The sequence below is a fragment of the Acomys minous genome (genome assembly GCF_964271855.1).
Source record: "Acomys minous genome assembly, contig: scaffold_67, whole genome shotgun sequence".
NCBI lineage: Eukaryota > Metazoa > Chordata > Mammalia > Rodentia > Muridae > Acomys > Acomys minous.
Window position 1 is genome coordinate 42,501 of NW_028182143.1, and position 14,361 is coordinate 56,861.

The 14,361-nt window shown below is 55.7% G+C and overlaps 1 protein-coding gene and 1 long non-coding RNA gene across 8 annotated transcripts in view; both read left to right on the forward strand.

Moving 5' to 3' along the window:
- The window catches only part of LOC311591802 (uncharacterized protein), a gene marked incomplete at its 5' end in the record, with an annotated part of 12,464 nt that extends 5,105 nt beyond the window's left edge, over positions 1-7,359 (forward strand). For 2 of the 6 annotated variants that reach the window (XR_014777224.1, XM_084803430.1), the window contains one exon: positions 1,343-1,558. Coding sequence is in view for 2 of the 6 variants with exons in the window: in XM_084803430.1 (XP_084659556.1) it covers position 1,343 (1 nt within the window). Of the gene's footprint in view, positions 1-1,342; positions 1,559-2,264; positions 2,412-5,629; positions 5,729-6,695; positions 6,813-6,914 lie in introns of those variants that run through there. The other 4 variants (XR_014777225.1, XR_014777226.1, XR_014777227.1 and 1 more) reach the window with 4 other exon arrangements.
- Positions 7,360-8,739: 1,380 nt separating this feature from the next.
- Positions 8,740-13,347, forward strand: LOC311591804. 2 transcript variants are annotated; one of them, XR_014777229.1, is made up of 4 exons: positions 8,740-9,200; positions 11,729-11,812; positions 12,684-12,800; positions 12,903-13,347. It is a non-coding gene; the product is annotated as an uncharacterized lncRNA (long non-coding RNA). The 2 variants fall into 2 exon arrangements; XR_014777230.1 differs by having other exon boundaries at positions 8,740-8,878; positions 11,733-11,812.
- Positions 13,348-14,361: the final 1,014 nt, after the last annotated feature.

A 14,361-nucleotide genomic window follows, 5' to 3' on the forward strand; every position in this document is an offset into this window, starting at 1 on the left:
TCATCTATCAACCCTGTATCACTTTATTTTCTATCAACAATTTATCTCATCTCCAACTAACCTGTATTTACCTTTCATTATTATCACCTATTTGCAATCTACCATCTATTTATCCTACGTTTACTTTCTTATTTGTATATATGTGTGTGTGTATTTTGTGTGTGTGTGTGTGTGCGTGTGCGTGTGTGTGTGTGTGTGTGTGTTTCGAAACAGCATTTCGCTGTGTAGCCTTGGCTGTCCTGGACTCTTCTTAGTAGACCAGGCTGGGCTGAAACTCACAATGATCTGCTTGTGTTTACTTTCTAAGTATCATTTATATTCCTGCTATACTGTGGCTAATTTACACCCAACTAGGATTGACTATTTACAAATGCTGTATCTCTTTCAGATGTATTATTCATCTGTCATCAAAATTCTGTCTCTTCTAAGTCTACAATAAATCTAGTATCTCCCATTTATGTACTGTTTATGTTCTACTGATCCTGTAGATATCATCCATCTGTGTATAGCCTACAAAAATATATTGTGTCTATCTTCCACATATCTATACTTTATCATCTATCTATGCTCTGTTTATAGTGAATCTATGTATCATCTGTCCTGCAGGAGTCTCATTTCAATCTACGTACCTATACATTTTACCTACCCTGTGTTTGTATTAGCATCTACCCTGTAGTTACCGTGTGTCTACCGTGAGTCCAACACATCAGGCTCACCTAGGTAGCAGTTATTCTGAATCTATCTTCCATTTAAGGATCGCTTTGTCCTGTCGCTATCCTGTCACCTTGTTCCGTCGATCAAAATCCATCTTCTATCCTTTATGTACTTTGTTTGTATTTATATCATATTTCTTCTACATATGATGTGTCTGTATAATGTCCCTCCGTTATTTATCATCTTACTATCCTATATCTCTCTCTCCAGATAGATCCGTCCTCTGACCATCCCATGCCTGTCTTGCCTGTATCCTTTAAGCTGTGCTGTGAATGGCTACCATCCAAGCATCATTAATCTTTAGCTCTCTTTTATCTCCTATTCACCTATCTCTCATATATATATATATATAACTTCCATAAATTTATCTTCTTTACGTGTCTTTTGATTATCTTCCACCTGTCTTCTATACTCTAGTTATTCTGTGAATGTTAACCGTCCATGGATCCGTCTCCCATAACGACCCTAAATTTCTCTTCCTCCGCACATCTAACTTGGAGTTGCTGTGTATCTATTTTCCTTCTTCTTTATCATATTTAATTTGCTGAGCCGTTGTCTACATTCGAGATATGGATTCTACCTCCAACACACCTTTGTTTTTTTCAACCCTCCATCCTTGATCCTGTAGATTCTTGTGCCTGCCATCCATTCATTCACCCGGACACGGCGTGGGCGGAGCCCCAAGGAACGGAGTCATCGCAGCCCCCCCCCCAACCGGTGCTGGGGCCTTGTTAAGCAGGACCCACACTCACACCTATGCCCCAGGCTGTATCTTCCCATGATGCCCCGCGCGGAGCGTCGGGTGGGGGTGGGGAAGGGTGCAGTGTCTCGTTCCCATTAATTAAAAAAATTTTATCATTTACAAGTTACGCAAGTTAATTTCACGGGATGGGGAAACTGAGGCCACGAGAGGGAGGGGAGGGGAGGCAGGTGGCCGGTCGGCCTGGGAACCGCCGGCCATCATGGCTGGGCACTGGATCAGGGGGACGCAGGGCCTGGCGGGTGGATACGCGAACGTGATTCAGATGAACGCGTGCAGGGCTGCACAGATTAGTTCGGAACCCGGGATGCTTCCCCCCCTCCCACGCGTCTGATTCCGCTCCGGTGCACTCGGACCGGAAGTCCCGCCCCCAACAGGAAGTCGCCACCCTATGCGGGACTCGTAGCCCCCGGGAACACCGCAGAGCACATTTCCCGGGACTCAGTAAGTCCCGAGATCCCGGTGCTCTTGCAGGAAACAGGAAGTCCCGCCCCCTACAGGAAGTCGCCGCCGCCGTCCGCGGGACTCACAGCCCCGGAAAACACTTCATAGCGCATCACCTGCTGCCCCGAAGTCCCGAGCTCCCTGTGCTTTTGCAAGGAACAGGAAGACCCGCCCCTAACAGGAAGACCCGCCCCTAACAGGAAGTCGCCGCCGTCTGCCCTTCCCTCAGGCCCAGGCAACCCCGCCCGGCATAGAGCATCCCTGGCCACCCTGCCTTGGCTCAGGAAGTCCCACCCTCCCGGCGCTCACAATGGCGGCGCAAACAGGAAGTCCCGCCCACTCCACCGCGGCGCCCGGGCAGCCGCCGTCCTCCCTCCGTTCCCGCAGCCTCAGCTCCCCCACTCTGTGTGCGGACCCCGGGCGCCCATCCCCCCGCCACCCGCGCCCTCGCCACCCCCCTCCTCCTGCCAAGGCCGCGGCGTCACACATGTGGGTGAGTCAGTGGGCGGACGCCGCGGGGTCTCCCAGGCCTCTGTGTTGGGGCCGGGGAGGGAGGAGGGGGACGGAGCTATGGGCCCCGTGGTCCCCGGTCGCGTCTGGAGAGGAGGGCGGGGGCGGGGGGGTGGGGAAGGTGGGCACCGGCGCAGATGCTTGGAGGGAAGGGCTGTGTGTTTGTGTGTAACGAGTGCTGCGCGGGACATGCGTGTGCCATGTATGCATGTGTGTTCAGCGTGGCGGGAGGCGCGGCTATTTTTCCACCCCCGTCCTGCCCTCCCCCTCCAGGATGTGATGCCCCCCGCAGGAGCGGGTGCACCTGTGCCAGGTATGATGCACGTGTGTGTTAGCATGTCAGGCGTGAGTGACAGTGATTCACTCCCCCCCACACACACACACTGTGGCAGGTAGGATGCACGTGTGTGTTAGCATGTCAGGCGTGAGTGACAGTGATTCACTCCACACACACACACACACTGTGCCAGGTATGATGCACGTGTGTGTTAGCATGTCGGGCGTGAGTGACAGTGATTCACTCCCCCCACACACACACACACTGTGGCAGGTATGATGCACGTGTGTGTTAGCATGTCGGGCGTGAGTGACAGTGATTCACTCCCCCCCCCACACACACACTGTGCCGGGTATGATGCACGTGTGTGTTAGCATGTCAGGCGTGAGTGACAGTGATTCACTCCCCCCCCACACACACTGTGCCAGGTATGATGCACGTGTGTGTTAGCATGTCAGGCATGAATGACAGTGATTCACTCCCCCCCACACACACACTGTGCCAGGTATGATGCACGTGTGATAGCATGTCAGGCGTGAGTGACAGTGATTCACTCCCCCCACACACACACTGTGCAAGGTAGGATGCACGTGTGGGTTAGCATGTCAGGCGTGAGTGACAGTGATTCACTGCCCCCCCCACACACACTGTGCAAGGTAGGATGCACGTGTGGGTTAGCATGTCAGGCGTGAGTGACAGTGATTCACTACCCCCCCACACACTGTGCCAGGTATGATGCACGTGTGTGTTAGCATGTCAGGCGTGAGTGACAGTGATTCACTCCCCCCACACACACACACTGTGCCAGGTATGATGCACGTGTGTGTTAGCATGTCGGGCGTGAGTGACAGTGATTCACTCCCCCCCCACACACACACGCTGTGGCAGGTATGATGCACGTGTGTGTTAGCATGTCAGGCGTGAGTGACAGTGATTCACTCCCACACACACACACTGTGCCAGGTATGATGCCCGTGTGTGTTAGCATGTCAGGCGTGAGTGACAGTGATTCACTCCCCACACACACACACACACTGTGCCAGGTATGATGCACGTGTGTGTTAGCATGTCGGGCGTGAGTGACAGTGATTCACTCCCCCCCACACACACACACTGTGCCAGGTATGATGCACGTGTGTGTTAGCATGTCAGGCGTGAGTGACAGTGATTCACTGCCCCCCACACACACACTGTGCCAGGTATGATGCAGGTGTGTGTTAGCATGTCAGGCATGAATGACAGTGATTCACTCCCCCCCACACACACACTGTGCCAGGTATGATGCACGTGTGTGATAGCATGTCAGGCGTGAGTGACAGTGATTCACTCCCCACACACACACTGTGCCAGGTATGATGCACATGTGTGTTAGCATGTCGGGCGTGAGTGACAGTGATTCACTCCCCCCCACACACACACTGTGCCAGGTATGATGCACGTGTGTGATAGCATGTCAGGCGTGAGTGACAGTGATTCACTCCCCACACACACACTGTGCCAGGTATGATGCACATGTGTGTTAGCATGTCGGGCGTGAGTGACAGTGATTCACTCCCCCCCACACACACACTGTGCCAGGTATGATGCACGTGTGTGTTAGCATGTCGGGCGTGAGTGACAGTGATTCACTCCCCCCCACACACACTGTGCCAGGTAGGATGCACCTGTGTGTTAGCATGTCAGGCGTGAGTGACAGTGATTCACTCCCCCCCACACACACACTGTGCAAGGTAGGATGCACATGTGTGTTAGCATGTCAGGCATGAATGACAGTGATTCACTCCCCCCCACACACACACTGTGCCAGGTATGATGCACGTGTGTGTTAGCATGTCAGGCGTGAGTGACAGTGATTCACTACCCCCCCACACACACACTGTGCCAGGTATGATGCCCGTGTGTGTTAGCATGTCAGGCGTGAGTGACAGTGATTCACTCCCCCCACACACACACTGTGCCAGGTATGATGCACGTGTGTGTTAGCATGTCAGGCGTGAGTGACAGTGATTCACTCCCCCCCCTGCGCACACACACAGGCCAGCGTGTTAGCTCTTGTGCATCATGGCGTGTGTCCCTGTATGACAGAAGTGCACACATGTGGGTTGTCCGGAGTGAGGACAGGGCGCTGTGTGACCTGTGTTAGGCCCTGTGTTTGTGTGTGTGTGTGCAGATGTGTATGTACGCAGATGACAACACACATATGGATCTGCTCTCCTGAACATATTTGGGATGTGGTGGGGACAACAGGGTGAGACACACAATGCACATGTGTGTGTCATATGTGCTCCTGTGTGTCATATGTGCTCCTGTGTGTGTCATATGTGCTCCTGTGTGTGTCATATGTGCTCCTGTGTTGTCATATGTGCTCCTGTGTGTCATATGTGCTCCTGTGTGTGTCATATGTGCTCCTGTGTGTGTCATATGTGCTCCTGTGTGTGTCATATGTGCTCCTGTGTGTGTCATATTTGCTGTGTGTGTCATATGTGCTGTGTGTGCCATATGTGCTCCTGTGTGTGTCATATGTGCTCCTGTGTGTCATATGTGCTCCTGTGTGTGTCATATGTGCTCCTGTGTGTGTCATATGTGCTCCTGTGTGTGTCATATGTGCTCCTGAGCCCTCAACTGAGTCCTGCCCAGGGCCCTCGGGGTCACACATAGGCACAGGGAGGAAGCAGATTTTTCTGCCAAGAGGTCAGGTTGTGCACGCGTGTGTCTGTGTGCGTCTCTTTGCGTCACAGTTGTGCTCCGGCCACGTCGGGACAAAGGACGTCGCCCACCTCACAAACGTGTTCACATGAATGTGTCACGTGTTACTCTTTTTCTTACACACGTGGGACCCATTTGTGCATACATGGGTCCTGTGTTTGGGGGAGGGGGAGTGGAGAGGACAAACCCAAGGTGTCATGTGTGTCACATGATGACAGGCGTGTGTTTCCCAGTCAGGTGTCCAAGATGGCTGCGAACAACACCTGGCCTCCTGAGTGACCCAGCATGGCTGTACCCGTGCCCACACCTGTGACACAGTGAGTACTAAGGACGCCTGTTGCTCCTCCCCACCCACCTCAGCTCAACTATGGCAGCCCTGGTGAGGTTGCTTCCTGTCCTTGGGGAGGAAGCTGTTTCCTGTCCCTGGGGAGGAAGCTGTTTCCTGTCTCTGAGGAGCTGCTTCCTGTCCCTGAGGAGGAAGCTGTTTCCTGTCCCTGGGGAGGGAGCTGTTTCCTGTCCCTGGGGAGGAAGCTGTTTCCTGTCTCTGAGGAGCTGTTTCCTGTCCCTTGAGATGAGTTTCCTGTCTGGGGAACTGTTTCCTGTCCCTGGGGTCATGTTCCCTGTCCCTGAGGAGGTGTTTCCTGTCCTCAGGAATGCCTGAGTGTGAATGCCTGCACTTTTCTCTCTCCTCCATGCCTCCGGGGCTCAAGGGCATCTATGGCCTTGGGTGTGTGTGCTTGCCTGTTTGTCTCTCACCTACCTCAAGTGGACACGGACAGTCTTGACTGTGCCTGTGTGTGCGCCTGCCTGTGTCTCTGTCTCCTTTGTCTAGGGAACAAGGACATCTATGTGTTTGGGAATGTGCGCTTATCTTGGTCTCTTTTGTCCCTTGGGGACAAGGCATTTTTGGTTCTGAGAGTGAGAGCCACCCTGTGATCCTCTAACCCCCTTCTAGCGCACAGACACAGCTTTGGTCCTCCATCTGTGTGACTGCTGTCTGTCTCTCACCCGCTTATAGGGGGGAAAGTCATCCATGTTGCTGAGCATGCGTGCCAGCCAACGTCCCTGTCTTTTTTTTTCTCCAGAGGAAAAGCACACCTATGAGCCAGACCACCAGATAATTGGGTCGCAGGGGTGGGCGGGGCTTATGGCGATTTGCCTCACCCTCAATGAACAGATCTGGCTAGTTTGTACAGCTTTATGCTAATCACAGTGGTGGGGTTGGTGGCTCTGTGATGTGACAGGGTCATGGCTACGGCGCTGACACTGCCCTCTCCCCACCAGGAGGATGCACTGGGAGGGAAGGGGAATCAGGCCACGCCCCCCAGCCATGAGGTCACTGCGCCTGTGACATTGGCAGTGCCCATCTTGTCATCCGGGAGAGGCCAAGGAGGAAGCAAGGTGAGCATAGGAGAGGGGCTAAGACTTCCTGTCTGAGGTATGGGGGCGGGACTTCCTTCCCGATGCCCCGTCTCCCCCTTACCCCCTGTGCTTTCCCAGCAGAGGCCTTCATGGTGTGACTCAATCCTAGAGTGCTCAGCGTGATGTCCTTCCACCAGGATCCTGCGACTGCGCCCTTGGCCTCATGGCCTGACTGAAAGGAGTGAAGGACCCTGGGGCACGGGAGAGGGGAGAGGGGCGCAAGCAAGAGTTAGAATTAAACGCCCGACCCCTCTCCCTTACACACGTGTCTCCCGTGTAAAACCAGCAGCAACGGGGTGGGGTTGGGGCTTAAAGCTGTGACATCACCTTGACATCATCAGCACTTAAAGGACCATAGTCAGTGATCCTCGGGTTGACGATTTCAGGGCCCCTCAGGGTTGGGGGGCTGGAGCAGCATGGGGTTTGGGGTTAGAGGAGTGGGGTCACTGAGCTGCCCTGATCTGGTTTAAACCAGCTTCTGGGCTAAGGATGTGAATCCGGTTTCTCTTGTCCTGCACTTGAGGTATGGGGGTGGGGTCATCTGACCTGGGGTGCGGGGTGCGTGGGGGCGTGGCTTGTGTCCAGGGTGGGGGGGCTCAGGATAAGCCAGCCCAGGAGGGAGGAACTGACACTAGAATTAGTGCTGGGTGAGTTGGGATTATGCTAGTCAGGGCAGGGAGGTTGGACAGAGGCTTTGACCCCTGGGCCTGGGGGCTGTGTCCAGGAAGCGTAGATGATTGGCAGGGTCGGGAACAGGAAGTCCCACCCCCTTCCTGTCTGAGGTGTTACTGCCAGGGGTCAGAACTTCTATCCTGGAGACAGTGGGGCACAAAGCAGAAGTCCCCACAAAATGCTTTCTATAAAAGCAAAACTGGAGCAGCAGCTTCCGGGAGGACTTTGAGGAGGGGGCGGGTCTTCCTGTGCACATTATGGGATGGCGCGACCCACGGGCGATGTCACCGCTGTCCCCCACCTCCCTGTAGGAGAAATTTACCTCATGGATGCCCCGGGCACGGCGGGGGCGCAGCCCCAAGGAACGGAGTCATCGCAGCCCCCCCCAACCGGTGCTGGGGCCTTGTTAAGCAGGACCCACACTCACACCTATGCCCCAGGCTGTATCTTCCCATGATGCCCCGCGCGGGGCGTCGGGTGGGGGTGGGGAAGGGTGCAGTGTCTCGTTCCCATTAATTAAAAAATTTTATCATTTATAAGTTACGCAAGTTAATTTCACGGGATGGGGAAACTGAGGCCACGACAGGGAGGGGAGGTGAGGCAGGTGGCCGGTCGGCCTGGGAACCGCCGGCCATCATGGCTGGGCACTGGATCAGGGGGACGCAGGGCCTGGCGGGTGGATACGCGAACGTGATTCAGACGAACGCGTGCAGGGCTACACAGATTAGTGCGGAACCAGGGATGCTTCCCCCCTCCCACGCGTCTGATTCCGCTCCGGTGCACTCGGACCGGAAGTCCCGCCCCCAACAGGAAGTCGCCACCCTATGCCGGACTCGTAGCCCCCGGGAACACCGCAGAGCACATTTCCCGGGACTCAGTAAGTCCCGAGATCCCGGTGCTCTTGCAGGAAACAGGAAGTCCCGCCCCCTACAGGAAGTCGCCGCCGCCGTCCGCGGGACTCACAGCTCCGGAAAACACTGCATAGCGCATCACCTGCTGCCCCGAAGTCCCGAGCTCCCTGTGCTTTTGCAAGGAACAGGAAGACCCGCCCCTAACAGGAAGACCCGCCCCTAACAGGAAGTCGCCGCCGTCTGCCCTTCCCTCAGGCCCAGGCAACCCCGCCCGGCATAGAGCATCCCTGGCCACCCCGCCTTGGCTCAGGAAGTCCCGCCCTCCCGGCGCTCACCATCGCGCCGCAAACAGGAAGTCCCGCCCACTCCACCGCGGCGCCCGGGCAGCCCCCGTCCTCCCTCCGTTTCCCGCAGCCTCAGCTCCCCCACTCTGCTTGCAGACCCCGGGCGCCCCCCACCCCCACCCGCGCCCCCGCCACCCCCCTCCTCCCGCCAAGGCCGCGGCGTCACACATGTGGTTGAGTCAGTGGGCGGACGCCGCGGGGTCTCCCAGGCCTCTGTGTTGGGGCCGGGGAGGGAGGAGGGGGACGGAGCTATGGGCCCCGTGGTCCCCGGTCGCGTCTGGAGAGGAGGGCGGGGGCGGGGGATGGAAGGTGGGCACCGGCGCAGATGCGTGGAGGGAAGGGCTGTGTGTTTGTGTGTAACGAGTGCTGCGCGGGACATGCGTGTGCCATGTATGCTGTGTGTTCAGCGTGGCGGGAGGCGCGGCTATTTTTCCATCCCCGTCCTGCCCTCCCCCTCCAGGATGTGATGCCCCCCGCAGGAGCGGGTGCACCTGTGCTAGGTATGATGCACGTGTGTGTTAACATGTCAGGCGTGAGTGACAGTGATTCACTCCCCCCACACACACACTGTGCCTGGTATGATGCACGTGTGTGTTAGCATGTCAGGCGTGAGTGACAGTGATTCACTCCCCCCACACACACTGTGCCAGGTAGGATGCACGTGTGTGTTAGCATGTCAGGCGTGAGTGACAGTGATTCACTCCCCACACACACACACACTGTGCCAGGTATGATGCACGTGTGTGTTAGCAAGTCAGGCATGAGTGACAGTGATTCACCCCCCCACACACACACTGTGCCAGGTATGATGCACGTGTGTGTTAGCATGTCAGGCGTGAGTGACAGTGATTCACTCCCCACACACACACACTGTGGCAGGTATGATGCACGTGTGTGTTAGCATGTCAGGCGTGAGTGACAGTGATTCACTCCCCCCCCACACACTGTGCCAGGTATGATGCACGTGTGTGTTAGCATGTCAGGCGTGAGTGACAGTGATTCACTCCCCACACACACACACTGTGCCAGGTATGATGCACGTGTGTGTTAGCATGTCAGGCGTGAGTGACAGTGATTCACTCCCCACACACACACACTGTGCCAGGTATGATGCACGTGTGTGTTAGCATGTCGGGCGTGAGTGACAGTGATTCACTCCCCCCCCCACACACACACTGTGCCGGGTATGATGCACGTGTGTGTTAGCATGTCAGGCGTGAGTGACAGTGATTGACTGCCCCCCCCACACACTGTGCCAGGTATGATGCACGTGTGTGTTAGCATGTCAGGCATGAATGACAGTGATTCACTCCCCCACACACACACACTGTGCCAGGTATGATGCACGTGTGTGATAGCATGTCAGGCGTGAGTGACAGTGATTCACTCCCTCCCCACACCCACTGTGCAAGGTAGGATGCACGTGTGGGTTAGCATGTCAGGCGTGAGTGACAGTGATTCACTGCCCCCCCCACACACACTGTGCAAGGTAGGATGCACGTGTGGGTTAGCATGTCAGGCGTGAGTGACAGTGATTCACTCCCCCCCACACACACATTGTGCCAGGTAGGATGCACCTGTGTGTTAGCATGTCAGGCGTGAGTGACAGTGATTCACTCCCCCCCACACACACACACTGTGCCAGGTATGATGCACGTGTGTGTTAGCATGTCAGGCGTGAGTGACAGTGATTCACTCCCCCCCACACACACACTGTGCCAGGTATGATGCAAGTGTGTGTTAGCATGTCAGGCGTGAGTGACAGTGATTCACTACCCCCCCACACACACACTGTGCCAGGTATGATGCCCGTGTGTGTTAGCATGTCAGGCGTGAGTGACAGTGATTCACTCCCCCCCCCTGCGCACACACACAGGCCACCGTGTTAGCTCTTGTGCATCATGGCGTGTGTCCCTGTATGACAGAAGTGCACACATGTGGGTTGTCCGGAGTGAGGACAGGGCGCTGTGTGACCTGTGTTAGGCCCTGTATTTGTGTGTGTGTGTGCAGATGTGTATGTACGCAGATGACAACACACATATGGATCTGCTCTCCTGAACATATTTGGGATGTGGTGGGGACAACAGGGTGAGACACACAATGCACATGTGTGTGTCATATGTGCTCCTGTGTGTGTCATATGTGCTCCTGTGTGTGTCATATGTGCTCCTGTGTGTGTCATATGTGCTCCTGTGTTGTCATATGTGCTCCTGTGTGTCATATGTGCTCCTGTGTGTGTCATATGTGCTCCTGTGTGTGTCATATGTGCTCCTGTGTTGTCATATGTGCTCCTGTGTGTCATATGTGCTCCTGTGTGTGTCATATGTGCTCCTGTGTGTGTCATATGTGCTCCTGTGTGTGCCATATGTGCTCCTGTGTGTGTCATACGTGCTCCTGTGTGTGTCATATGTGCTCCTGTGTGTGTCATATGTGCTGTGTGTGTCATATGTGCTCCTGTGTGTGTCATATGTGCTCCTGTGTGTGTCATACTTGCTCCTGTGTGTGTCATATGTGCTGTGTGTGTCATATGTGCTCCTGTGTGTGTCATATGTGCTGTGTGTGCCATATGTGCTCCTGTGTGTGTCATATGTGCTCCTGTGTGTGTCATGTGTGCTCCTGTGTGTGTCATGTGTGCTCCTGTGTGTGTCATATGTGCTCCTGTGTGTGTCATATGTGCTCCTGTGTGTGTCATATGTGCTCCTGAGCCCTCAACTGAGTCCTGCCCAGGGCCCTCGGGGTCACACATAGGCACAGGGAGGAAGCCGATTTTTCTGCCAAGAGGTCAGGTTGTGCACGCGTGTGTCTGTGTGCGTCTCTGTGCGTCACAGTTGTGCTCCGGCAACCTCGGGCAAAGGACGTCGCCCACCTCACAAACGTGTTCACATGAATGTGTCACGTGTTACTCTTTTTCTTACACACGTGGGACCCATTTGTGCACACATGGGTCCTGTGTTTGGGGGAGGGGGAGTGGAGAGGACAAACCCAAGGTGTCATGTGTGTCACATGATGACAGGCGTGTGTTTCCCAGTCAGGTGTCCAAGATGGCTGCGAACAACACCTGGCCTCCTGAGTGACCCAGCATGGCTGTGCCCGTGCCCACACCTGCGACACAGTGAGTACTAAGGACACCTGTTGCTCCTCCCCACCCACCTCAGCTCAACCCTGGCTGCCCTGGTGAGGTTACTTCCTGTCCTTGGGGAGGAAGCTGTTTCCTGTCCCTGGGGAGGAAGCTGTTTCCTGTCTCTGAGGAGCTGTTTCCTGTCCCTTGAGATTAGTTTCCTGTCTGGGGAACTGTTTCCTGTCCCTGGGGTCATGTTCCCTGTCCCTGAGGAGGTGTTTCCTGTCCTCAGGAATGCCTGAGTGTGAATGCCTGCAATTTTCTCTCTCCTACATGCCTCCGGGGCTCAAGGGCATCTATGGCCTTGGGTGTGTGTGCTTGCCTGTTTGTCTCTCACCTACCTCAAGTGGACACGGACAGTCTTGACTGTGCCTGTGTGTGCGCCTGCCTGTGTCTCTGTCTCCTTTGTCTAGGGAACAAGGACATCTATGTGTTTGGGAATGTGCGCTTATCTTGGTCTCTTTTGTCCCTTGGGGACAAGGCATTTTTGGTTCTGAGAGTGAGAGCCACCCTGTGATCCTCTAACCCCCTTCTAGCGCACAGACACAGCTTTGGTCCTCCATGTGTGTGACTGCTGTCTGTCTCTCACCCGCTTATAGGGGGGAAAGTCATCCATGTTGCTGAGCACGTGTGCCAGCCAACGTCCCTGTCTTTTTTTTTCTCCAGAGGAAAAGCACACCTATGAGCCAGACCACCAGATAATTGGGTCGCAGGGGTGGGCGGGGCTTATGGCGATTTGCCTCACCCTCAATGAACAGATCTGGCTAGTTTGTACAGCTTTATGCTAATCACAGTGGTGGGGTTGGTGGCTCTGTGATGTGACAGGGTCATGGCTACGGCGCTGACACTGCCCTCTCCCCACCAGGAGGATGCACTGGGAGGGAAGGGGAATCAGGCCACGCCCCCCAGCCATGAGGTCACTGCGCCTGTGACATTGGCAGTGCCCATCTTGTCATCCGGGAGAGGCCAAGGAGGAAGCAAGGTGAGCATAGGAGAGGGGCTAAGACTTCCTGTCTGAGGTATGGGGGCGGGACTTCCTTCCCGATGCCCCGTCTCCCCCTTACCCCCTGTGCTTTCCCAGCAGAGGCCTTCATGGTGTGACTCAATCCTAGAGTGCTCAGCGTGATGTCCTTCCACCAGGATCCTGCGACTGCGCCCTTGGCCTCATGGCCTGACTGAAAGGAGTGAAGGACCCTGGGGCACGGGAGAGGGGAGAGGGGCGCAAGCAAGAGTTAGAATTAAACGCCCGACCCCTCTCCCTTACACACGTGTCTCCCGTGTAAAACCAGCAGCAACGGGGTGGGGTTGGGGCTTAAAGCTGTGACATCACCTTGACATCATCAGCACTTAAAGGACCATAGTCAGTGATCCTCGGGTTGACGATTTCAGGGCCCCTCAGGGTTGGGGGGCTGGAGCAGCATGGGGTTTGGGGTTAGAGGAGTGGGGTCACTGAGCTGCCCTGATCTGGTTTAAACCAGCTTCTGGGCTAAGGATGTGAATCCGGTTTCTCTTGTCCTGCACTTGAGGTATGGGGGTGGGGTCATCTGACCTGGGGTGCGGGGTGCGTGGGGGCGTGGCTTGTGTCCAGGGTGGGGGGGCTCAGGATAAGCCAGCCCAGGAGGGAGGAACTGACACTAGAATTAGTGCTGGGTGAGTTGGGATTATGCTAGTCAGGGCAGGGAGGTTGGACAGAGGCTTTGACCCCTGGGCCTGGGGGCTGTGTCCAGGAAGCGTAGATGATTGGCAGGGTCGGGAACAGGAAGTCCCACCCCCTTCCTGTCTGAGGTGTTACTGCCAGGGGTCAGAACTTCTATCCTGGAGACAGTGGGGCACAAAGCAGAAGTCCCCACAAAATGCTTTCTATAAAAGCAAAACTGGAGCAGCAGCTTCCGGGAGGACTTTGAGGAGGGGGCGGGTCTTCCTGTGCACATTATGGGATGGCGCGACCCACGGGCGATGTCACCGCTGTCCCCCACCTCCCTGTAGGAGAAATTTACCTCATGGATGCCCCGGGCACGGCGGGGGCGCAGCCCCAAGGAACGGAGTCATCGCAGCCCCCCCCAACCGGTGCTGGGGCCTTGTTAAGCAGGACCCACACTCACACCTATGCCCCAGGCTGTATCTTCCCATGATGCCCCGCGCGGGGCGTCGGGTGGGGGTGGGGAAGGGTGCAGTGTCTCGTTCCCATTAATTAAAAAATTTTATCATTTATAAGTTACGCAAGTTAATTTCACGGGATGGGGAAACTGAGGCCACGACAGGGAGGGGAGGTGAGGCAGGTGGCCGGTCGGCCTGGGAACCGCCGGCCATCATGGCTGGGCACTGGATCAGGGGGACGCAGGGCCTGGCGGGTGGATACGCGAACGTGATTCAGACGAACGCGTGCAGGGCTACACAGATTAGTGCGGAACCAGGGATGCTTCCCCCCTCCCACGCGTCTGATTCCGCTCCGGTGCACTCGGACTGGAAGTCCCGCCCCCAACAGGAAGTCGCCACCCTATGCCGGACTCGTAGCCCCCGGGAACACCGCAGAGCACATTTCC